The following is a 24,557-nucleotide window of genomic DNA, read 5'->3' on the forward strand; positions in this document are numbered from 1 at the left end:
CTGTGTAAGTTTCAGAAACTTCTGTTATAATAAGTCCTTAAAATGTGAAGCGTATTTCTACAAGTGGTCAGTATTGGGCAATTAAAACACTTAAGAAAAACTGTGTTTGAACACAAGACACTTATTTCAGCTGATTTGGTGAACCCAAATGTAGTTGAGACCTTTTAAGCTAGACTGCTCTGTGATGTCCCTGCTCCCTCTCCCTGTTCTTCCCAGGCTAGCCAGGCTGACCAAACCAGCATGCCTTACCTGAGCCCAGCTGCAACTGCCTTAATCTACACATTCTTGTAAATCCCAAGGGTTTTGTGGCATCTCTGGCATTTATTTGTTCTCTGACTTTGGGGGAAGGGAGGAGACAAAGGACTTGGCTGTGAAGGCAGCCAGCACACTGCCAGGCTTTGCAATAACACTTCAAAGTGGATGTTTTGTTTACTAGATAAGAAAAATCTGATGTAAATTTGGGGTGCAAATACAATGAATTTACTGATTCTTACCCCCTTCTCCCAGTCGGAGATTGAGAATGTCGGCCACATAAATGTTAGACTATAGTATGTTTTTACACTAATGAGAAGTTTAATAACATGGCAAATGTATTTATTTAAATCTATGCTCTCTTGCTTGAAGGGGTATAGAATCATGACATCATCTTGGTGAATTTTAAGAAAGTTTTTATTTTTCTTTTTTTTTTTTTTAAAGTGTGCGGAGGGGACCCCTGTACAAATACATGGGATTATTGCACCCATTTGTAACGGAGAGAGATACTGAAGGCCTTAAAGCTGAAATAGAAATAGTGTTTGAGAAAAGTGAAGACTTCATGAAATGTAGCAGCTGTCAAATATGTAACAAGTATTTCTGTAACAGCTCTTGGGACTTGAAATAGTTTTGACCTGACATTCCCCTCACAGCGATCTGTTGGGGTTTTTGAGCTGTGCATTTGGTTTTACCCCTTTTAGTATGACAGATGCTTAAATGTGGACACTGCTATGTATAGTCTATCTTGCAATAATGTTTTCTTTCTGTTTTTTTTTTAAAACTATTTTCTTTAATTTATCTGCAGGAGTCGGAAGCTTCAGATCAGAAATATCCCGCCTCACTTGCAGTGGGAGGTAGGAAGTTACTTTAAAAATTGATATCTGTGCTTAAAACTGTGTTTCTGCTACTCTCTTTATCCACAAGACTTTTCCCCTTCCCCCACCTTTCACTTGCTTTGCACACACCACCCATTCTGTTCTGGGGAAGAATCCTTTGGAAGAGGGAACAATAGAGCCTTCTAAGCAATTCAGATAACTGCCTTCATTTCTGCTCTCCGAGTTAACCATAAAAAATGTGGAAATGGATTCTTTGGTGAATGCTGACTTCCTGATGCAGTCACTCTCTTTGACTGAAACCTCGTCCGTTTTGGACCTTGCTGGTGTGTGAGTTCAGTAAACTTTATACAAGTTCATATTTAAACACTTGGCCAAAACCTTTACAAAAGCAGAAATGTAATGCTGATACTTTTTCTTTGGTTCCCCCCCCCGCCCCGTGCTCCTCTGTAGTGGTAGTATTATGGCAAATTGTTTGCTCATGCTTGTTACGGTTATTGGCTCTCACCAGCATGTTGTATACTTGCTGTTTACACTCCATAAATAGTGTTTCAATTTTTGCAGTAGATGGGCTACTGTGAGAAGAGGTCTGTTTCTTTACTGCTTTTCTACCTTGCACGTGTTTAAAATGTTGTTTTCATGTTTCACTTAGTGGTAAGTCATCCTCTTCCCTGAGGGAGATCGGAGGGTGGAGGGTTTGAGGATAAAACTCTGCTAGCGCTGTTCTCTGAGCAGGTTTGGTCTACCGCCTTCATCTGACTTTCCGTTTGCATCTACTTCTTTGTTTGTACTATCTGATTGCTTCCTAGCTTTGGAGAAAACTGGAGACACTGTTCTGTCCAGCCCAGGCTGCCAACCACTGGGTTTCTGTAAGATATCAGCACATACCACCTCTCCTTGCTTCAGTCTATCCTTCTGGTGTACGCTGTCCATATCGGCGTTTCCTCTGCGCTTCCCAAACCTTGTGCCCCCCTCAGTTGAGCTGTGTCCACCTGATACCTTTTATTTCAAATTTGTAACTGCTTTTTTGCCATGTTTTTGGGAAGAGTAGTAACAGAAATGATTGAGGGTGACTGCTCTGAGGATTACCTTACTTCTTTGGTACAAACGTCCTCTGAGGATTTTGTGTAGGAATAGTGTGTATCAGAGCAGAGGCATATGATTCAGAAAAATGTGAGTAAACATGAATGTAAACACTGTTGAGCAGACAGCATCAAAATGTTTCTACTTGCTTGTCCTTCCTTACATATATGTAGCTGCTACTGTTTGAATGTTTAAGGTATCTACCCTGTTTCCTGATTCTTAAATGATTTCCCTCTCCTTCTCCATTGCTGCGGTTTCTGTGGTGACATCTGTTCTCAGACAGATGTTCCTTCTGCCCCACTTTTTTAAACACTGTCTTCCTAAAGTTCCCAAGGAAGAGTTAAAATTGTCCCTAGTGATATCTTCTTAACCTTGTCTAGACATCTTGAAGCTGCTTGTACAGAACTGGCCCTTTGGGCACTGAATTTAGAGGGATGAGGCCCCAAAATAACTTCTACAATACTTTTGCATTCGCTTACATCATCAGGGCTGCTTGCCAAGTATGGTTTGTCCACAAACTTCCTAAAATTTTTCTTTGTAAGTGCTGGTGGTCTGTCACTTCTGCACTAAGCAGGTAAGTCTTGTATGTTCTCGACAGTGCTGATGACAAAACACAACATGTGGTGATTAAATTACTCAGGGAATTGTCTTATGTCAAGTTTACTTTGTGCTCTGGTATCTTTTTGTGGTGCTCACAGACCTGCAAAAACTTCCTTTGAGCTATGTAAGAAAGTCATGGCTGATTCCTCCTTAAAACAAGTCTGTCTTGCAGCCAGTTGCTTGGTAGAGTAGAAGTTTATATATATACAGAGAGGGATTTATACTGAAGCGATGTTCTTGCATAGTGATTTTTGAGGGGATGGTGTGTGTGTGTGTGTGCGCAAGTGTGGCAGATGGAGCAGTTTTACTTAAATTGTTTTTTATAGTCCCTCTGTGCCAATCTGCTTGCCTCCTCACTCCTTTGTTAATTACTTGAATCAAGACTGACTTTTAATGGGTGTGAAATCCTTAAAACCAAACCAAAAACCATTGATGAAAGAGGTCTCTAGTTTAATTCAGCCTGTCAACCCTCATGTATATTCCATATTAAAATACAAAACATGCTTAGCACCCTGCAACACCTTTTTTTACAGTGGTGTAGGGATATGTGAAAGCAACAGAAGAAAGATTAATGTTGTGAATTTTTTTCCTTCTATAACTGTTTTTAGGAAGGTTACCTTGTCATTCTTTGCAAAAGTTCTTTCTTAAGTTCTGTTGAAATAATTGTCTTATTTTAATTTTTGTTCTTTATAGAAAATAAGCATTTTACATGGGAAGCCTACAGGTGTGCCCCAGCAGTCAGTATGCCTGCCTGTGCTGTGTTTCGTGGCTGTTCTTGTTGCTGGTGTGTCTCTCAGTGGTACCTGCAAGTCCTGGGCCACGTGGAACTGGGACCCAGTGACAGTCTTTCTGCATACCCCTACCCAGCAGAGATGGTTCTTGGCTTATGACAAATGGCCAACAAAATGTCTTATAGTAAGGAGGGCAACCATAGTGCTCTCAAATGCAGCTCATCGCGTTTGCAGAAAGCAGGTCTGGAGGAGCCGTAGGGGTGGTGGTCCCACAGGAATGTAGCTGAAGGGTTTGCAGTGTGTAATGTAACGGATTTTGGCAGTACCTCCCACTCCTGAGCACCCCAGAGAATAGTATTGCAGTACTGCTAGTCTTCAAAACCAGAAAAATGCTCAGGGAATGAGTTCAAGCTTAATCTGAATTGAGAATATTTTGCAATACATCAGCTGAGTAAGGTTCCTCATTGTCGGTACAGGTGCTTTGTTCTGCGTTCAGATGGGATCTGGCTCTTAAGATTTGTGAAATGCCAGAGTAAATGAGTTTCCTGTGAAAACCTTGAAACTGTTTCGCTAGTGTGTCGTCTTATCTTTCTAAGAGGTGTGTGTGCCTATTTAGTAAAATCTAGTGCCTTTAGTTGCATGGAAGAGAGAAAACACTGAACTTTAGTGTTAAGGAGACCTTGACTTCCACTTGGAAGAAACTGGATATGCTAAAGACTCATGTGCGGTAGGACACTTGACCCATAGCTATTCCATATAGATTGGGAAATAAACTGTGGGTGTAAATGGCCACAGAATAACAAGCATTTGTTAATAAGACTTTTCATAAAACAAGTACACAAATTCAGATTAACTGTTTGCTTTTCTGGATGCCTCTAGAGAAAAATGTTCCAACTAATTTTCTTCTTCATGTACACTGAAGTTACAGAACAAAATACCGACTCTCACAGCCAGCCATAGCAATTTGACTCGTAGTTGTTTCATCTGGGTAATGTGAGAGGTCACCATGTACTTACCAGATCATCATGGTGCAAGTAAAAGAAGATAACCCTTTTAGACCATATTCATGGCTAAGTGGTAGAAGAAAGGCAGATAATGACCTGCTATAATCTCATGAGTTACTACACTGAAACAGAATGTCCAGGTTACTATCCTGAAGAGCTCCCTCTTAAAGTGCAGCTATAAAAGATAACCTTGAATGCCTTGAAATGCATTAGAATTTTAACTTTGTACAAAGCTTGCCTGGTAATTAATCTGAACTTCACAAGAAGAATTTTGGCAAGGTTCTGCAGGTTTCTGTACCTGTGGGTTGAGTACTCTTCTACTCCTTGCCCAGCTGGAGAGACTGCAGGCAGAGGCAAGGCAACATCTCTGTCTCAACCAAGAAAATTTAGGACTTGACTCAGACTGAAATTGGAGTCGGGACTGGTAGGGACTTATCCAGGATAATGTTCTCTACTCATCCAGGAGGTCATTTGTGTTTCCCCCCCTTCCCTCACTGCTCTGTCTGGGTTTAAGGACTCTGGATCAGTGCCCATATTCTTTCAAAGCACCGTTGTTTCTGGAATGCATCTCTTCCTTTTTTTTCTGCTTGCATATAAAGTGCAGATAGAGATTATTGCACATGTCCTTCAAATTACTAAATTGATACATGAACAGATCTTGTTTTTCAAATAAATGTTTTGCTTGTTACGAAGTTTGTTTGGTGAAGCAAACCCCTGAAAAATTAGTGCACCTTTTCGAGTGATAGTAGGTGGGTTGTCATTCTTCCCCTGCCCCTTTTCCTCTCTTTACTCATCAAATACAAAGTCCAGATTGATGCTAAGTATTGTGACAAGTGAAGCATTTGGCACACCACCTTTTCCCATTCTCCACACCCATTAGTCTCATCTCTCTCTCATTGGAAACAAGCACCCTACGGCTCTATGATCTCTGCAGAAAAGTAAATAGATCTCTATTACTCTTTCCTGAACCACAGTTGACTCCTAACTTGTAACTGCAGGTAATCTTTCACTTTGCCTGTAAGCATTCAGCACTGGAGGTGGGTTTGCAAGACAAAACAACATGCCCTCTAGAAGGAGGTCTAGGTGTGGTGATTTAAAACTGCAGTACCTAGAGCTTGTTTTTGATTCAACACAATATGGATGCAAGTAGAGTTCTTCTGAGAAGAAACATTTATGTGAAATGTTCCCTTTTTTTCTGTCTCTTAAAGCACTTCAAACTAGCTTCCTCAGTGTAGAAGATGCTTCAAGAGCTTTTCTTTCCAAGTATTTTTTCCATGTTTAGAGAAAAGCATTTGAGAACTGACTTTCAGGACACAGATGGTGCCAGCAACACTTGCTGGCTCAGCAGGAAGGTAGCTGTGGAAGAGTTCCCACTTATCTTCTGTGGGCTTCTTTCCTTGTATGGAGCAGATAAACAGAGAAAATATTGATGAACTTCGTAATAAAAAAAGTAGACTAAAAGCCCAGCCTGTGGAGTGTTAACCTGTTGAGCGAGCAGAGAAGCAAGAAAAACATTGTGAATGTGTATTCCTAGCTTTGTTGTGAGACTTGAGGGTTGCTTTCAGGGACAGAAATGTGTGGGAAGAAAGGTTTGATTTAGCTCTTCCAAAGGCAAAAGGATGTTACTAAATAAGATTTGCTTTTCCTCACTTTTTCATGGAAATGAAAAATGAAGTCTCATAGTTATGCTGAGACCTCTGACGTTTTAGATTCTCCAAGCAGAAGTAGTAATGGAAAAGGATTTCTGTATCACAGTAACGATGTGAGTGCAGGTTCTGCATTGAGACTTCTGTCAATGCAAGAAAGGTTTGCACTGTCTCCATCCATCTGGGTATTTTGTAAGGCAACTTTCAGTTTCTTAAAAAGAATTGAGACCAATTCTGATTGCGAGTATATGATAGTAAATCTTATTACAGTGCACATAACTTTGTCCTGAGGATCTGTAGTGGCTTATGTTGCTTCTTTGATTAAAACAGCTGAGCTGTGTGGGATGGGTTATTTGTGGTGTTTTGTTTTTTTTTTTTTTTAATCTAGAGATGGAGTGTAAAAAACTAATTTTGCTGAATAGTACCTGCTTATGATGCAGCTTATTCTAGAATACCAAGGATGTGAGGAGGACAGGTGGGGAACTTGTGGGTTTTAAGAAAGGAAAAGCAAAACATGAAGACATTGCAATTAAGATTAGGATTATACAAAGCAGGTATTTCTCAGTAGAGGTATAAAGGGGAGATGCAGGGATGAGCTGAGCTATAACGAAAAGAATTTCAGAAGAAAGACGAATCAACAGTAAAGAGGTTTAAAATGTATTGAAATATGCTCTTCGACCTCAAGCCTCCTCCAAGAATCCTAACTTAGTCTAGTGTTATAAAAATAATGTATAGCTCTAAAAATGGTAGCAGAATGCTAAGCATGCACAAACTATCTGCTGCTGCCTGCTAGGTGTGGGAATCTCTGGTAGGGATTTTTGTTTTCTGTTTCCTCTTCAGTGTGCTAAATCAGGCACTAAACTGTACTTTTTGCCAATTACTACTAGTCTTACTCAGCAGGAGAGTGGAGAAGATGTTAGTCTGTTCTCTGCAGCAGCCTTACATATTTGAAGACCTGTGATGTTTAGGGGGGGTTAAGGTAAGAGTTTTAAGTTCTTCCAATCTCTTCTCAGAACTCGCATTTCTAGGCAACAGATTTTTCTGAAGTCTCTCATCTGGGAATGTCCCATGAGGTTTTTCCAGAGTAGTATCTGTAGTTTAAGATCACTTTGAGTTCTTATCTTCTCCTCTGGCATGTTTGTACTCTTTCAGCCTTGTGCCATCTTCAAATTTAATAAGCACAAATCTGATACAAGACTAGATGTGGCTGTTCCTGAAAAATCCTATGAAAGAGAGCTCTTCAATTTGACAGTAGGCTGGTAATGACTATTATCTGGTAGTGATCATGAGGTCAGCTTCTCACCTGCTGCTGTAGTGTTGGCTGTGTTTATCTTGTGAGTCTGTTGTAGGGGACAGTGACAAAAACCTTCTGAAGAGAGATCCCACACACATGGATGGTTAATTCTGTAATAACAAGCAATTGGAGAAATTTATGAAGAATTATGCACATCAGACAAAGGTTGAATGTCGATCACCTGCTTATTTTGATTCCTAACTCCAGGATACAGGGTAGAGCAGCCACTGGGGCAATGCAGAGCCCCTGGGCAGCACTGCCTTCTCCTGGTCTTGGATCTACACCCAGGGGAGCATGGGGGCTGCCTTTGCTCCTCTCCTGCCAAAAGGAAAAGAGAGGGTGGTTGTCTTTCCTTTCTGCTATCTGACCTGGGCCCCATACCCTGATTTAACTATTTTTCCTGAGCTGCACATATTTCCCATTGTCTAGCTGGGCTTAGCGGCAGGTGAGGCAATCTAATATAGCAAAATGACTGTGCCTGTGTCAGACCACCCAAATTTGCACTTAAGATGACGCACTGGCTTATGTTGGGATTTTAATTGCCTGGCTTTATTATAGGGAGTGATATTTACAGGTATATTTGAGGTAATAAACACCTTTTGCAGGTGTTTAAAATACAGGGTGTCAGAGTGAATAAAGGTACTTGGATAAACATCTAATAAGCTTATTTCTCAGTTGGAATGATTTATTCATATGAGTGTGTTGGCTACAGCGGTACTGATAACAGTCTTACAGTTATAAACAAGGGGAAAAATCTAACGGGGAAAGTAATTTTCTTTGAGAATTGGACTACAGCATTTTTTACTTAAATCAAGATCCTATTAAAAGTAGTTGATAGCGTTATCAAATGTCTGCCCCCATTTTAGAGTTAATATCCCAGATGCCACCACTTAAGACACTTTGTGCTTTTGTTATAGTTGTAGGCTTAGAAAAGTAACATCATATTAGTCAACACAACTTTTTTCTTTTGGAAACTTACATTGAAGTAGCTTATGTAAGGAACAGAGAAGTTAGAGGTGAGGTCAGAGCTCAGTTGTGCTAAGCACCTAGAAGATACAGAAGGTGGTCTTCCAGCCACAAGAAGTAGGCGTAATGTTAGTACTCAATTTCAAAGAAATCAGAAGATTCACTAGGTCAGAGCTGGCTTGACTGGCCCAGTTCTGAGGTGTAGAAGTTGCTCGTTTTTCTCCCGGTGGCCAAGGTGATACGTTGAAAGAATAGAAAGTAGAATATTTTGCGCTCATGCTGCAGGAAATGTGGTATGGGGTGGTTGCTCAGGCAGCCACATCAACTCACATGGCAGAGGCAGGAAGGTTGGCTGACCAGCTTTTGAATGAGGTGCTGAAGTGCCACAGCTTTTTGACCAGAATATTAAGCAAGCTGGAATAACTGCTAGCTTCTCTGAATATGCAAGTAGTAAGCTGCCGTGACTTCAGGGCATGGTTTGCGAGCTGTTTGTTAACCCTGCTGTAGAGGCGGCAGGACAAGAAGTAGAGGGAAGCATCTGCTTGGACCTGAGACCTTTAATCTGTTGTCTCATCCAAGTCAGACAGCTTTCTGATTCAGTGAGTTGTCTAGATCTCAGTGTTGGAGTATGAACTGCTTTTGGCTGTGCTGGGCTCTAATGTCAAAGCACAGAAAACCAGCATGATTTAAGTGTTAAATGTGGCCATTTCTACTAAGACATGTAGAAACTCGATGTCTCTGGAGACTGCATCTATGGGCCTATATCTTATTTTTCTTCCAACATTCAGTGGGAGAAATAGCTAAGTGAAGGGCTTAAAAAAAAACAACAAAGAGGAATGATTCAGTGTGGCTGTTGATCAGTGCAATTATTTGATCCAAACTTTTCCCCCCATCCAAATTTGTTCCACTGTCCTGTGACTGAGATGAGAAAAATTCTGTTTTGCTAACTAGAATGTGATCTTTTAGGATAAAGGAAAGCACAACCTTTGATCCCTTAACTTTTCAGAAATGTTCTAATACTTAAAAAAGCTGTTAAGTGTGCAAAGAATTTTGGCATTGTCACCATGAGGTTGCTTGGCACTGTTAGAACGATGTGTTGCTCACAAGCCTAGAATAATATGGTTACTTGTTTACCCTGTCACTAACAGTGACTCCAAAACTTGAGAAATCTTAAAAGGCACACAAAGCTTGCTTGGTTCAAAACACTTTTTGGGAAACCAGCCACAAATTCTTAAACTTATTTGCGATTCTAGAACGGTGTTTGTGAAGACCTTTGTTCAAAGGCTCAGTTGCCAAAGTCTTGCACCTCTTAGCTATACTTTTTGCTTAAGGAGTCACTTTAACCATGGGGCAACCTCTTTATCCAGCATTGTCACATGTTCTTTCATAGAATTACAAAACCATTCAGGTTGGAAGGGATCTCAGGAGGTCTATAGTCCAACTTTCTGCTCAAATTGAGGTCTGTTGAATTCAAACCACATTGCTTACGGGTTTGTCCAACCTTGGAAACCTCTAGGAATGTAGTTTGCACAACCTCTCTGGGTGACCAGGTCTAAGGATTAATTATTGTATTAGTGAGAATTGTTTTCCTTATAACCGGTGAGGACATCTGTTGTGTTGACTTAAGCCTGTTGTCTCTTGTTCTCCCACCTTGCACCTCTGGGCAGAGGCTGGCTCTGTCTTCTCAATGACCTTTAGGGCAGCCTGCTGCTGTGCTCCCTTCAAAGCAGTCTACTCTTGTGCTCAACAAGACCTCAGCATTTCCTCACTGGAGAGGTACTCCAGCCCCCAACTGTTTTGGTGGCCCTTCACTGAACTTGTTCCAGGTTCTCAATGTCTGTCTTGTATTGGAGGTCTCAAAACTGGATATAGTATCCACATGTGATGGATTGTCCCATTTTACTCAGCACCCATTTACTTTCCTCCATCAATTGCCTGTGCTCCAGTTAGTACAGCCCAGGTTGTTGTTGACCTTCTTTGCTGCCAGGACAGAGACCTGGCTCATGTTCATCTTGCTTTCTACCAACACCCCAAACGGTCTTTTCAGCAGAGTTGCTCTACAACCAGGCAGTCCTTAGTCTGCACCAATGTGAGGGGTGTTAGTCCTTTCCTGGCTCAGGACTTTGCCTTTGTCTTTGTTAAATTTCATCATGTTGCTGTTGGCCCATTCCTCTACCCTGCCTAGGTCTCTCTGGGATGTTGACCGCTGCCTTCAGCTTGGTCTCATCCCCATACTCGAGGAGGGTGTGCTGCACCACCTCCTCCAGGTCGTTGACAAAGATGTTAAGCAGGACAGGCCCTGGGACAAACCACTTGTTACTGGCCTCCAGGCAGAGTGTGACCAGGTAGAGTACTGTCCTCTGTGCCCAACTGTTCTTCATTATAGCACTATTACTGGAAATTAAGCTGGACATGGAATCTCTGCAAGTCTGTCACCTGTATGCATAGGAGGGGAAACCTGTCTGGGAAAGGTATTGCATCTCTGCAGATAGGACTTAGGCTGAATGTCATTGCTGGTGAAATTTCCTTAAACACAATGATAAATTAACCCATTGTTCAAAGCAGCCTTAAGTGAGACAGCCTGGAAGTGAAATAAGCAGCACCAACACACTGCTGCTTTCTTCATTTTACAAGTAATCGCACAATCTTGTTTCTCACTGCTAGTCTAATAGCATAAAAATCAAACTGCCAAGGGAGTACTTGGTGAAAATTTTAGCTTCTGAGGCCTCTTTCCATTTTGAATGCAACCTCAGTTTAGCAAGGTGTAGTGAAATTCCCAAAGTAAGCTTTTGACTTACAAAAGAATACACTTTTTTGATAAGAAAAATGTACTTTTATCCCTGTCAAAGCTATTGAAGTAGATTTTCTGTGTCTTTTGCATGTAAACTTAGTCTCTCTTAATTGATGATTCATGCTGCCTGCTATCTTAAATCTTGCTCATTTTAGTTTTTCTGCGAAATAAAGAACTGGTAGTTCTTACTGATGTTGGGTCTTCTGTGAAAGTGCTGGTTTTAAACGTTGGGACTGTAGTCCAAAAATTCCTGGTGAAATTAGATGTCAGTACCTTTTTTTGTTGGCATGTATGAAGATGCTGGTGAAGCTACATGCATTTATAAACAAAGATGCCCTTCAAGTGTTGTAAAAGTAATGTGATTAAGAAGGTAGCTACTGTTGTCCTGATCTTGGAGAAGTTCAGAACTAATTTCTGTTACTTGCCTTGAAAGAAGATGTCACTAGCAGGGATTGCCTCTTCAGACTGACCTGTTGTATTGTTTGAAAAGAATTGAAGGAAATGCATAAATAAGTTGTTGCTCAGGCAATAACAGGAGAAATGTTATGAGCTCTCATTCATGGTAGCCAAAGGAATAGAAAACTGTTACATTCAAGAGGCTTCAATGATTCTATTCTTAATCCACTTACTCAGTTTGCGCATAAAGAATATAAAAGCAGCAACAATGGGTCAAAAGAAAGGTTTATGTATAGTCCTGCATCCCACCTTTTCTGTACCTTGGGAGGTGTACAAGAATAAGAGCAAAGATGTAGTGGTAGCTCACCAGAGCAGTCTCCTGGCTTTAAGCATTTTGCAGCTCTGTAACCTACTGACCCAGAAATGATGCCTTTGTATTTGAGAAATTCATCTAGACTTTCTGCGAACATGTTCTTGAGCCAATGCAAACTCCTAGCATCCACAATATACTGCAGTGAAGAGTTGCATGGTTTTAGGACATGTTGCAGGAAGAACCATCTCATCTTGCATGCTTTGAACTTCCACCTGCCTCCCAGCTCCTGTATTGGAAAGACAAGTGAATAGTAGTAGCCTTTTTCTCCCTCCCTATTTCCCTTATTTTATGGACCTTTATTCTTCTACTATTTCTCTTCCAGGCTGAAGATTCACAGAATGTTCGGGGTTGGAAGAGCCGTAGTCTGCTTAGTTGTTTTTATGTGGAAGCTGCTCCACATCCTTTGATTATCTTTGTCCTATACTTGGGAATTCTGCTAAACGATTTGGAGTTGAGGGACCAGGTCTGCACACAGTCATGTCACTCATTTTGGGTTATTTCACTTTATGAAGGTAGTTGCTGTCAGACCTCTGTGTATGTCTTGGATTTTGGTGGTTTTTTTTTTTAGGGAAAAAAAGCTGCAGTGAAACCAGTGGAAAGCTACTAGGTGGAATAGGGTTTGCTGCTTAAGTCTCAAGAGCTCAGCAGACTCTTCTTTTTTGACAGCCATGGGAAAAATTGACATTATCAGTAGTGCAGATCCTCCTCTGGGCTTGCTGCTGGTTGCCAGGAAATGTTACATTTGAATCATATGTGTACCACATGTTGACCTAACTTTATGCAACTGGCTCTTATGTGGAGGGAGGGAGCCAAGATGTGCTTGTTTCCAAGGGGCTGGCTAATTCCAGCCCAGCTGATTCTATAAAGCAATGGTAGTCAGCACATCTCTCCTTGTGCTTGTGCTTAGGTGTGTGGGGTTTTTTGTCTTGTTCACTAGACAAGCAGCAAGTGGCTCTCAGGCTACCTCTCTGATGAGCAAGTCTCCTGACAATGTTGCAAAGACTGTGGTGTTGCTACTGCTACAAGCCTTCTATTTCATTGCTACTTGTAGAAGCACGCTGCTTCATCGCCTCTGCGTTCCCCTTCCCCAGTGACTGTTTCGGTCTCAGTCTTGAACTCAGCCATTCAAGACTGAGGCCCCATCCGCATCTCTTCTTGCAGCTCTTATTTGCTTTCATCTAGTGATACAGAAAAACCTGGAGCTATTTCTTGGACCTGTGGGGAAAAAGGAACAACATGAGCTCAGCTCCGGAGTCTCCTGCAGAAAGAGGGAGACGCATGACCGAGATTAGCGGTAAAACTGTTGTACCAAGCAAAGGGAAATGCCACAGGCTCATGCAAAAGGCAAGAGATGTCAATGCAATCTGTACCTGCAAGCTACCACTTCATCCAGCAGCTAATGCTCGCTGCAAGAGCCTGGATGCTGTGGTGGGTCAGGTACTGGCTGCCAGGCTGAGGCCTTGGGAGGCAGTGGTGAGGACGTGAAGGACAGGTAGGAGATCTTAAAGATTTAGGTGAATGCCAACTGAGCCAAAAGCTGCTGAGCCGGGGGAAGGGAGGTGAAGTTATGTTAATGTATGTCCTTTTTAAAGTTTTTATGTTATTCTAAAGCCTGAAGCTCCCTCTGATCCTATGTCTCAAACTGGTAGCCAAGCACATGTGGGCAGGGAAGGAAGGGAATGTAACTTGAAATAACTCCCTTATTTTCAGATGCTTTGGATGTTGTGGCAATCAAAGGGGGGGTGATGTGACTAAAAGTCATCAAAACCACTTCCAAGCACATGCCTTTTAGTGGAGCAAACAAGCAGGATTTTTAGAATGTAATGCAAACAGTAAATCACTCTGAAAACTGTAGCCCACCGTTAACTTGGGGGGAGGGAAGATATGTTAAAACTATCCTCGCAAACAGCCACCTTGTTATAAGCCTAATAGGGGATTGAATGCATGTGTAAGAAATTAATCCAAATCAACATTTCTTGGGACACCTTTCATTGAGTGTTGGGCTTTTTGTTGCTTTTAGTAATGGAGTCAGGCTGTTGTTATGTGAGTAGTAGATAGCTATTAATACAACACTTATTTGCTCGCTTAGCTCCCTTACTGAACTCACAGCATAGAGCAGCAACCAGCAGGCCAACCTCAACTATGTACTCTGAAGTGGAGGGTTATAATGATGTGCCAGTGGCTTCTAGGTAGGTGTTCCTCAGTCCTTTTTTTCACTGGATGTATAAATACATCCGTAGCCTTCATCTGACTGCATAGAGCAGCTGCCGCCCTTTTGGATATGGTCTGAGACACAAATCTGCTGTTGATATTAGTGTGTGCAGGTGTCCTTGTGTAGGTACAGCAGGCGTTTGGTCTGGGAAACTCTCACATGCTACCTTCTCAGCACACTTTTCCTTTCTTGGCACGTTGTTTTCTGGTAACTATTTCTTCATCCAAATATGTAGAAATCTACAGGAACTATTCATGCAAGCTTAAATGGAAGCGATGTTTATACTTACCAACTACAGGACTTGTTTTTTTCTTTTTGAGTATGGGACTTCTGTGGACTCGTAGCATTCTTGCAGGCAGCATGGCATCAGCTCATTCTCCCTGATTTTGACTTGTGGGTATTGGTTGTTGCACCCTAAATGGTTGCTGGTTTAGGTTACCATCACAAGCTGGGATGACTTGTTAAGTACTTGAGTAACTGCATCTTTATAGGAAACTTCCTTGTTGTCCCTTCATATCAGGCTCTTACTAACACTCAGTAATTAGTGTACATTGTGATCCATCAGTAGGTTTGGGTTTCATACCCAGGAGGCATCTGTTCCTGGTGACATCCTGTTTTTTTTAAACACTAGTAGAAGAAACAGTGTAATAGAGGGGAATACAGAAGACTTGAAGCAGCTTCATGTCTGGGACTGCAGTGGGAGCGTGCAGAAGAAATGCATGCTAGATTAGTGACTGGAACTCTTCCGACTATGTAATCTACAATGAGTTGTGACGGAGTATAAACACTTTTAGGAATATATGCAGATGGCTGTATAGCAGATATGAAATTCTTAGCTACATGGTGTGTACTCGCTACAGCCAGCCCTCAGAGCTCTGAGGTCCACAGCTCACTGGCTGTGAAATTTATCATGTGATCTAAGTGGAGGGTGGAAGGACTACAAAACATATCAGAAGAGAATCTGAATTTTGCCAGCTTAGGGGTTGTGAAGAGAAAAAGAAAAAACCTGGTGTTGCTGCAAAGTGTTAGAGACAAGCGCCCGTGACTTCCACTGCTTTGCTACATTACTTCTTGTTTGAGCCAATGTTCAGTGATGCCTTTGGACTCTAGAAATGTACATGTTGGTGACTGTTTTGTGCGGCTGTGTGTAGTGAAAGTACCTTCTGTCTTCATGAAACAGATACCAGAACTCTTAAAGCGGTGTCCTTATCTGACTTATGAAATATGTTAACCTGTTTCAACATGGAAGTGTGGTTTTATTTCCAAAATAGGTACAAGCTATGAAATGTTTTGTTTCAGCTTGTCAAACTGCAGTCTTGCAGCTTCCCCAGGTTGTGTGAGGCATTGACGTGTTTGCAACTGCCCTTTGCCTTGCTGTTTAAAGTCAGCAGGCAATCCTCTTCTCCATCCTTTTGGGAAGCTGCTATCTGTTGCAAAAGCAAAGATAGGAACGACTTGTTTTCTTTTTACGGTAGGAATACTTGATTTTTTTGAGATCAGTTCTACCTGCAAGGCAACAGTTCCCACCAATTTGCCAGAACCAACCTGTTTAGTGGCCACCCTTCTGTTTAATTTTCCGTATTTCCATTGTGAAACTGCTATTAATTTCCCCACCATTCAGACAGTGCATTAATGCAGCTTCTCAGAGGTGAGCCAAGCAATGTGTTAATGAGACTGTAATTCATAATAGATGTTAGAGCCACAGCCTCCAGTATCCTTGGACTGCGCTGACTGATCTGCATTGCTCCCTGTCCTTCTGTGTGGCATTAGCTCCTGAACCTTGCGGGATTAAAAGCACTACCCTATTACACGTGGCTTGCTAGATGTTTGTCTTCTACTTGACAAAGAAGGTACAATACCATTTTTTGCATTTTTGTTGCAGTGAGACCAGCTGTTTTTGTAGGTGGAACTTCACAAATGCAGAAGAGACCCTCCGGCCTTGAGATTAGGGAGGGAGCTCATCAGGTCTGTCTGGCCATGTGTCCTTTTCTGTGCTGGGGTAGTGGCGAACCTGAAAATTTGCCACTGGTGATGCTAGGCTGCTGATGTAAAGGTGCTTGGAGCTGACCCCAGGCTTCTGTAAGGCAGGAGGTATTGTCCTGGGTTGAGGGACAACAGGTTTCTGACGGCAGAGTGGAGAGGTGCCTGGGGTGCCCTCCTGTTGCAGATCACTGCTGCTGCTCCTGAAAGCCATCCCTCGCAGTGCCCTGTGCCAGGAAGGGTCACCACTGGCAGTACCCTGTTACTGTGGTCACAGACATGTACTTCTGCAGCAAGTGCAAATCTCCAAGCATTTTTAAGGCCTTTTAAAAAATATTTTCAATATATTGAAATATCAAATACGTAAATGAAAAAAACGTGGAGATTCTGACTTGGAGCAGAATTTGCCCCTTTCAGAGAAGCTGGTGGTACAGGTTGTGTGAAACGGTGGAGTGGAAGTGAAATTACGTGCTGTTTTCTGGACTGATGCAATAACAAAAAATTGCATTTGAGGAGCGAACAGATTGTAGACTGCACTGTAACTAGTGGAGTGACTAATTTTCGAGCTGCAGTGGCATTTGACACTTTTGCTCTTTGGATTTCTCATTTTAGTGGAAGTAAATGCAACCAGAAGTGATCAACAGGTGTTCCAGCAGTACTTGGATTACTTCCTAGTGTGTATGTGGTAGAAAATATGGCCTCTCTAGTCTTCTTACATCAAACAAAATTCAGGTGATCAGGTTTGGGACAGAGGAAACTTCCATTTTGCAAGTAAGAGAAAAAGTGGCCTTCAGTCTTAATGGGAAATTTTCTATGAGAAATGATAGACCTAGTGCCTAAGGTGTAGGAATGGGCACCGCTGACTTTTCTGCTGGAGAGCTGCATGCGTGTGCTGGGAAATCCCTTAAAACCCTCCTGACTTCTGCAGCAGGTCGGCTCGGTTCATGGTTGCTCCTTTGGGTCATGGCAACTGCGCTTTAGCTGTAAAAGTGAAAGTTTGAAGTTCTTGGAAGTGTTGAAAAATAAATACTTCTCAATAGGATTTGTCATTTGTTATCTAATTGGAACAAGTAAAGGTACCAACTTCCTTGTGAGTTTTCTCTCCTTTAGGTAATGGTAAGTTTATAACCAAGTGAGGGATCATTTTAATCACGGGCTTCAGGACAATGATACGATCACATTCAAGCTGTGACTAACAAGTTAATTTTAGATACTGTATATTAGTTCTGCTTTTCTTTGTGACATCTTAAATTTGGCAAAAAACAAATGTAGATTATAAAAAGACTGAAAATTAAAGACTCTGGGTTCCAACATCTTATGCACACTTACTTAAACTTTAAAAAATGCTTTTAAATAGATTTTCCCAGACTGTTAGTCTGATGCCAGATGAACAGTTCAGGAGTATTTCTATAAATCAGCAAAACAAAATTTTACCATGAGATGAATCCCAAATTTTGTCTGCAAAGAAGAAAACTTGAGCAAAACAAATCCCCCTCCCAACCCCCAAAACTGAACCAAAACACCCTTTACTCTGTTGGTCTTTAAACCTGTTAATACGCATTTTCATAACATTATCTGAAACAGAAACATTGTGCTTATCCATGAATTACTTTCTCATTTGAAGTCCCTGCCCTTCTTCCTTGTGAAGTATTTCCTGTCCACCAGTTCAGTCTCTTTCTCTGAGCTGAGCAAAGAGTGAGCCAAATACAAATTAGAAGTTTCCATTAGCTTACCTGTTTTCTAACCTTTCTGATGTTGATGTTAGTAGAAAAGCAAGTGCTGGTGATGCACACCATCCTGTTGTGTGCTGGAGTTTGTTTTTTCAGCAGGCAGTTTGGACCACGGCTTCTAGGCTTTCAAACTGACTCCAGTGAGAGGGTTAGACTTCATACTTGAAGGCCTAATGTCCCAAAATAAAACTCCTAACCTGTGAGCCAAGGTCCTCTCCTTTTTGGTGGATGAGCGTTCTGTAATTCCCATTTTGCTTTCATTTTAACTCACTGTTGGAGGAAGCTGCTTTCTTCTTTCCTCCCTCTATTTTTTTAATCACAGCGGCTACACGGTAAAATCCTTATTCTGTATTCCCTGGGTGCTAGAGAGCCTCCTGGGATTTGTAGGACATGCAGCTTTCCTGGGGTTCTTGCTTCTTCCATCAAAGACCAGGGCAGGGGTGGGGGCAGAGGGCAGCTCTTATCCTTGCCTGGTTTGCCCGGGACCAGTGTCCAGTCACATTGGTATGGGGAAGATGTTTTATGAGCCTGAACTAAAAAGCTTTGGATCTGTGTGTATGGATTTTTATACTATTTGTGACTTCCTGATGCCAAGGGTGTAGTACTTTCCAAATCATCCGATAGCAGAAAGCTGGAGGATACTGCGATCACTACTATACCAGCAGCGCTTGAAGATGCATACAGCATGGGGGCCAGGGTGGGGGAATCTTAAACCTACTCTTTTTATGGGAGTATGGGGAATTGGTAGCTGGAACTATATAATCGTGAGTCGTTCTCCCACAAAAGTAGGTAGTTTTTCAGATCCCTTTGGTCTCTCTTGTTCTATTAAGAACGTGACTTGAAAAAGTTATAGAAACACCTTAGTTGTTTGTAGGCATAAGAAATACATACAGAACATGTTGCAAACATTACTCTAGACTTAGACTACTTCTTCACTAGCAACTTTGTGGATGCTCACTATAAATTCGGTCTAAAATTCCTGCTTCTATTTCATTTTATGGAAAACGGGAATGAAGTTTCTAAATGTGGAAAAAAAAAAAAAGAAAAAATTCTCTATAACCAGAACTGTAAGGAAGTCTTATATTGTGCTGGCCAAAGAAGGTATTCTTAATACAAAGCCTTTACGTTCTGTGCTAAACTGCAACAGGAGTCTTTGCCCCTTTGATAAATGTCAGCATGTACATCAGCTGCACACAAGATCCTAAACTATTAAGACTTCACATGTTGTGGCTGTCTTGTGAATAAAGCTATAAACTATATAATACTCAGACTCCATCAACTGTTTGTGGTGCATTAAGAATGCAAAAATCTTCAAAATTAAATACAGAGGAGAGAAGTGACTGTAAGCTTAAAGCTCCTCATTCCCTATCCATTACTATCAAGTCATACTGACCTATGGTTTTAGAATAATCTCAGCTGCATGCTGGGGGTGGGGAAATAAGAATTTTCAGCACTACAAATGCTTCCTACAGAACTGCTTGTGGGTTCTGTTGTTCTGCAAACTGCTTTTGGAATCAAATTCTAGCAGAATTTCTTGCAGTTCTGCAGATTACCTGTCTGTTCAGTAAAAGCACGAGCAACACTTTCCTTGTGCTGGCTTTTCAAGGTCTACCTTACCTTCTTGTGTCCACAAAACTGATTTTCTCACCCCACTACCTGTGTTGTTGCTTAACTACCTATCAGCTGGTTGTAACTAATTTCTAGTGATCAGTGTGTTATGTGATGCTTGTGTTTTTTCTTGCCAAGGCATAGTGATCACCTGAATGGAGGTAACTGGTGCTAATGCATATTAACTTATCTTCTCCTTTATTTTTGCTAGCGATTTAATTAATCTCATAACTGCCTCTTGCATGCCTTTGTGGCTTTGGTGTATCTAACAGCATATCTCGCAGAAGTGTTGCTTTTCATTTCCTGCTGAGAGAAATCCAGATGTAGCAATGTTGTTTAAGTAAATCCTGCCACTTGACTCTGGCTGCAGCTACGAGGGGGACATTAACATGGTATTTGCGCCTTTCTGCTGCCCCGTGCTGTTGTAGCTGTTGTCTCCCCTGTTGCATAACTGTTAAGCAGCCCACCCTGTTGCAACTTCTCAGTGAGAAGGGCTTCACTTCTGGGAGCAAGAAGACCAAAAATTGGAGAGGAACGGTGGGAAACTAAAATGTATAGCTTCCTCCTTTCTGTTTTCTTGGGACATGCGATACATACAGAAACTTTGGAGTGCACATGAATGTCAAATTTGTTTCTTACTCCTAATGCTTACGTCATCAAAATGATCACTGAGTACTGTGAGTACATACACTATCACCAAAACACACGACCCACAGAGCCAGCACTCTGTAGGCTGCAGGTGATATGGTGCATACAGCTTGCACTGAAGTGATGTGATCCATGTTAAGTCTGTTTTGAGATCATCAAAAAGTCATTTGAGTGAGCAGGGCATTTTCTCATTAATGTGTGTCCTGCAAAAGGGTTATGAGATTTCAATGATTTTAGTGGTATCTGGATGCAAGACTCATTCTGTAAGTAAAGGTATTTGTCGTTGTGGCTTTCTAGTTTGGTTTGGATGAGGTATACAGGTTTTTTTAACATTGCTGAAGTGTGTTGTGTGCTTAGAGGTTCTTGGCAGTGTCCCTCCTTGTCCATGAAGAGTCCCCTTTGTGTTTCGCAGCCCTTTTTATCTCCTTCTATAATACTCCAGGGACGTCTGCACTCCTTGTGTTGCAGCCTCTGATACTTCATTACAAAGGTCGCCCACGGTGTCCTCCCCTGCTTTCTCTGGGCTGTGCTGCAGTCAGTGGGGTTTGCCAGGGTGTAGTGATGCTGTTTCCATCTTGCAAGAGTCCTCTGGGTGGGTCTTGAGGCGTGCAACCCTCCCTGACACGCGGAGGCTCCTTGGGTTAGGCTGAGACGTTCCTAGAGTGCAAATGTTGTGTTTTGTGTGATCTGGACTGGGAGACTGCCCATTTGGCTACACCCCTTCCTCCCTCCCTCCCTCCCTCCCTCAGTGACAGCCCAAAATAAACATTGCATAAATCTTGTGTCCCTCAAACAAGCAATCAGTGAAAATTGTTGTGCTTCCACAAAGATTAAGACTAATCGAAGTGGGCAGTGATTGCAGGCGTTGGTCTTTGCTTGGAGTTTGGTCTAATGAAGTCTTTGCCCCATGAAGGCACGGAAAGAACACAAAATGACACAACCTACAAAAACTTTACCACTAATTGCTTTTTAAGTTGTTTTGCTACACCACGATCTCTCTTGGTCTCATTTATTTTGGTGGAAAGCCCTTCTGGTGAAGAGGAAAATTTTGTGTAGGCTAAGTAAGCAGGAGACACTAAGTTTTTGCTGTGAGGTGAAAAAAAACCTCTAAGGTAAATGTACTTTAAAATTGTTGTTACTGAGCAAATCCCTTTTTTTTTCTTTTTTTTTAATGCTTTAAATCAGTGGATTCCGGTGTGGCTCTTATTAGTTGAAAAATAGTTTGTATTGGAAATGTATACAGTTTTATTTTATGAAGTCTTGTTTACTGTGTGAATAATTCCTTATAAATACAGCTAGTGATTTAAGAGATGACTCATTAATGGTTTAAAAGCAGTATAGTAAAAATGAAAGTTGGTTGTGTGTGAGAGCTATTTTTGTGTGGCAGTTGTGGTTTTTTTTTTTTTTTTTTTTCAAGCTATTTTGGGAGTTACTTTCGATGGAATCCTTCTAACCATTCCCTGCAGAGCAATTGTGATTGCCTGCCTCACTGGTTTTGGTCTTGCCTTTAACGCAGTAGCAACAAACTGGGAAATGTTGATGTCAGGAAAGTAGAGTATGGCCAAATGTACAGCTTAAAGGAATGGCTAGAATGAAGCTGGTCTTAAAATTATGGCAACTTTTGTTATTTGTTGCAGTTTAAGATCATATTCTGTTACTGTACTGAAGTCGTGATTAAAAGCCAGTATGATTCGAACTTCTTGTGTGCCATCTCGGTGAGTGAGGTTGCTGGCTTGCCTAACTTCACACGTAGTTTTCCTTCCCTTTGTTTCAGCGACTGTTGGCTGACCAATTCCACTACGTGCAGGAAAATTTTTCTCCTTAGTTCAGCTGTCCTTAAGCTTGAGAAGAGTTGAGGTTCTGCATCTTTTCTTGCATTTGCTGTAATACCAGTTCTTCAGAGCAAGGCTTCTTTTTATGAGTAATTATATAAACCACCCTGTTCTATTTGGCACTCTGCTGGGAGTATTGGACTTAAAAGCAGTATGCAGATCTTCTAAAATTTGCATCAATATAGGACCTCAATTACACTGATTAAAAGAAAAAAATCAATGTATTTAAATTTCAGAGAGGTGTCACTACCGGTCCATTCTTCCACAAAGGGTCGTCTGTGCAGGGAGTTGCAGGGGAACAAGGCACTCTGGGTTGTGCACCCAAGCGACGGGTCTCCTAGGAATATTGCTGCCTTCACATCTTCCAATTAGCAGAACTTAATTCTAAAGATAGGCATTTAGGCTGGGCTTAAAGTAACGGGAACTCCAAATTCAGTGACTCGTGGGAGGTTCTAAACCAGTCTGCTTTTCTCAGCCTTGCCTCTTCATGTGTGTATAATCAGGTCTTCCAATCCATAGTGCTTTTCCATTATCCAAAAAATGTAAATGGTTTTGGGTGAAACTTCTGTCAGAGCCTCTGCTCATCTGAAAAAACAACCACATTTTCAGAACACTTTCAAGGAAGATTTAGAGTATTAACTGAAGTTTTAAAACAAAACACTTGCCTTTATATAACTGTGCAATATTTTACTGCTGTTAGATTAGAAGCGCTGAGCCATGGTTTATAAGCAAGCTATTGGCTTGTTGGACACTCGGTCTGTTTGACACAGTTTTAACGGATGTCACTGAAACGCTGGTGCATTTTGTATTAAGGCAGGTGATCCTTTTAAATCAATATTTGCTTTCTTTTTCTAGGCATTTTCCAGGCAAATTAATTCAGAATTAAGAATTTGTTTTTTGAATTACTTAATAGCTTGAGGGAAAGCGGAAAAATAACGACTGTATGCACAGCCTTCATTCTTTCAATTTTATACAGCTATACACTTATTTTCCCCCAGTTTTTGTACTTTCCTGCTGCTTTTCCCTATTGCTGCTGCTTCTGATCCCTGAATCTCACCTGTTCTCCCTGGTGCCCTTCCCAGCAGAGCGTGGCCCTGACAAATTCGTCTCCCCTGTGCAAACCCCTCTCTCAAGGTGGGGGCCCGGAGGGGAGAGCTGGAGGGCCAGCGGCACTGGCAGGCTTTGCTGCTGGCAGGGGGGAGAGGTGAGGTTAGAGCTGAGGGTTAAAGGTGGCCTGGGGCGAGACGATTTGTGCTTTGCATGATGGGGAGGAGGGCAAAGGTAACCACACGCAACGTTTGATCTCAAGGTTTTTAGGTCACTGTGCAGCAAAGCAATTAGTGGCAGCTTGGGTGCGGAGGGCAGATCATGCGTGCCCCTCGCCCCTGGGTTGTGGGTCTTGGCTGGGTGTCGTTTTCCTAGCAGCAGGACGTCCAAAAGCATCTCCAAACTGCCGCCACGTGGATGCTCACAAAGCAGCAGTGCTGGACTGGGTTGTTAAAATGTAACGTGTGGTTTGCACAGATGATCTGAGCAATGGTACAGGAGTGCGACTACATCTAGGTGTGCTGGGAGAGAATCTGTAGTATGGGGACTAGGCCTACACCCCACTTTTTTTAAACAGGCACAGAAATACCTTGTAACTTGGAACTGGTTTTTGTTGTTGTTGTTTTTATTCTGTTTTCCTTTGGTCTTTTAGTCGCATGTTCTATGTAATGTGTTCTCTACGTGTGAGTGTTAAACTGAGATGTTAGGCAAACATCTGCTCCTAAGGAAAATAAATGGGATTTATGTTGCTCAGCAGCTGATTTACTAATGCAGCCAAAAAGGAGATACAAATGTCACCCCATTCTTTCTCCTTCCCCTGCTAGTTGTGCTTGTTTGCTTGCTTTGCTGGCAGCAGTAATTTTACACACTGTCCCTATTTACTGTCCTAAGAACAGCACAGTACGTAGGTAAGTTACAGCAGACAAGGCCATATGAAGCTGTTAAAGCAACACTGTCATTCTGGTAACCCTTTAGAGGCATGTCTGTCCACTACTGCCTTCCAACCTGTTTGCTGGCTGACCTTGTTTTCTTTCCTGATCTTTGTATGTATAGCACTGGATGTAGTTGTCATAGGTATCTGCCGTTGGAGTATCTCTAGTCTGGGGAACATGCTGGTCAGCACACTACACTTAAATGATTCGTTATCTGCTAGAGTTTAAAAAGAAAAAAAAAAGTAAGATGTTCTTGAAAGTCCTGTGTAAAGTTTCCTGAAACAAAACTCCAGGTAATATCTCAAACTAGTGAAAACAGCTGATGAAGTCAGTATAGTTATGATGAGTTTTTACACAAGTAGAAAATTCAAGTAAATTGAGTAGAGTGGTTTTTTCTCCTAAAATCCTGTCTTCTGATTTCAGTTCTCACAACAGCTGAACAGCCTCTTCCTTTATGGCTCTGGAGAACATGACAGCTACTCTTGATAGCTGCTAACTTGACCTTTGTGTTCAGAATGAGCAGTATATATCATGGGCTATCAGTTATTACCTGCTCTGGTATTTCTGTTCATTGCAAGCATGTGGAGGAAGCTGCAAAC

The 24,557-nt window shown here is 41.7% G+C and overlaps 1 protein-coding gene across 1 annotated transcript in view; it reads left to right on the top strand.

Moving 5' to 3' along the window:
- Positions 1-24,557, top strand: part of IGF2BP3 (insulin like growth factor 2 mRNA binding protein 3) — a 116,887-nt gene that overhangs the window by 24,014 nt on the left and 68,316 nt on the right. Inside the window, exon 4 of the mRNA XM_075417454.1 lies at positions 1,058-1,106. Coding sequence (XP_075273569.1) covers positions 1,058-1,106 — 49 coding nt within the window. The remainder of the gene's footprint in view (positions 1-1,057; positions 1,107-24,557) is intronic.

This window comes from Opisthocomus hoazin, chromosome 4 (genome assembly GCF_030867145.1).
Source record: "Opisthocomus hoazin isolate bOpiHoa1 chromosome 4, bOpiHoa1.hap1, whole genome shotgun sequence".
Lineage (NCBI taxonomy): Eukaryota > Metazoa > Chordata > Aves > Opisthocomiformes > Opisthocomidae > Opisthocomus > Opisthocomus hoazin.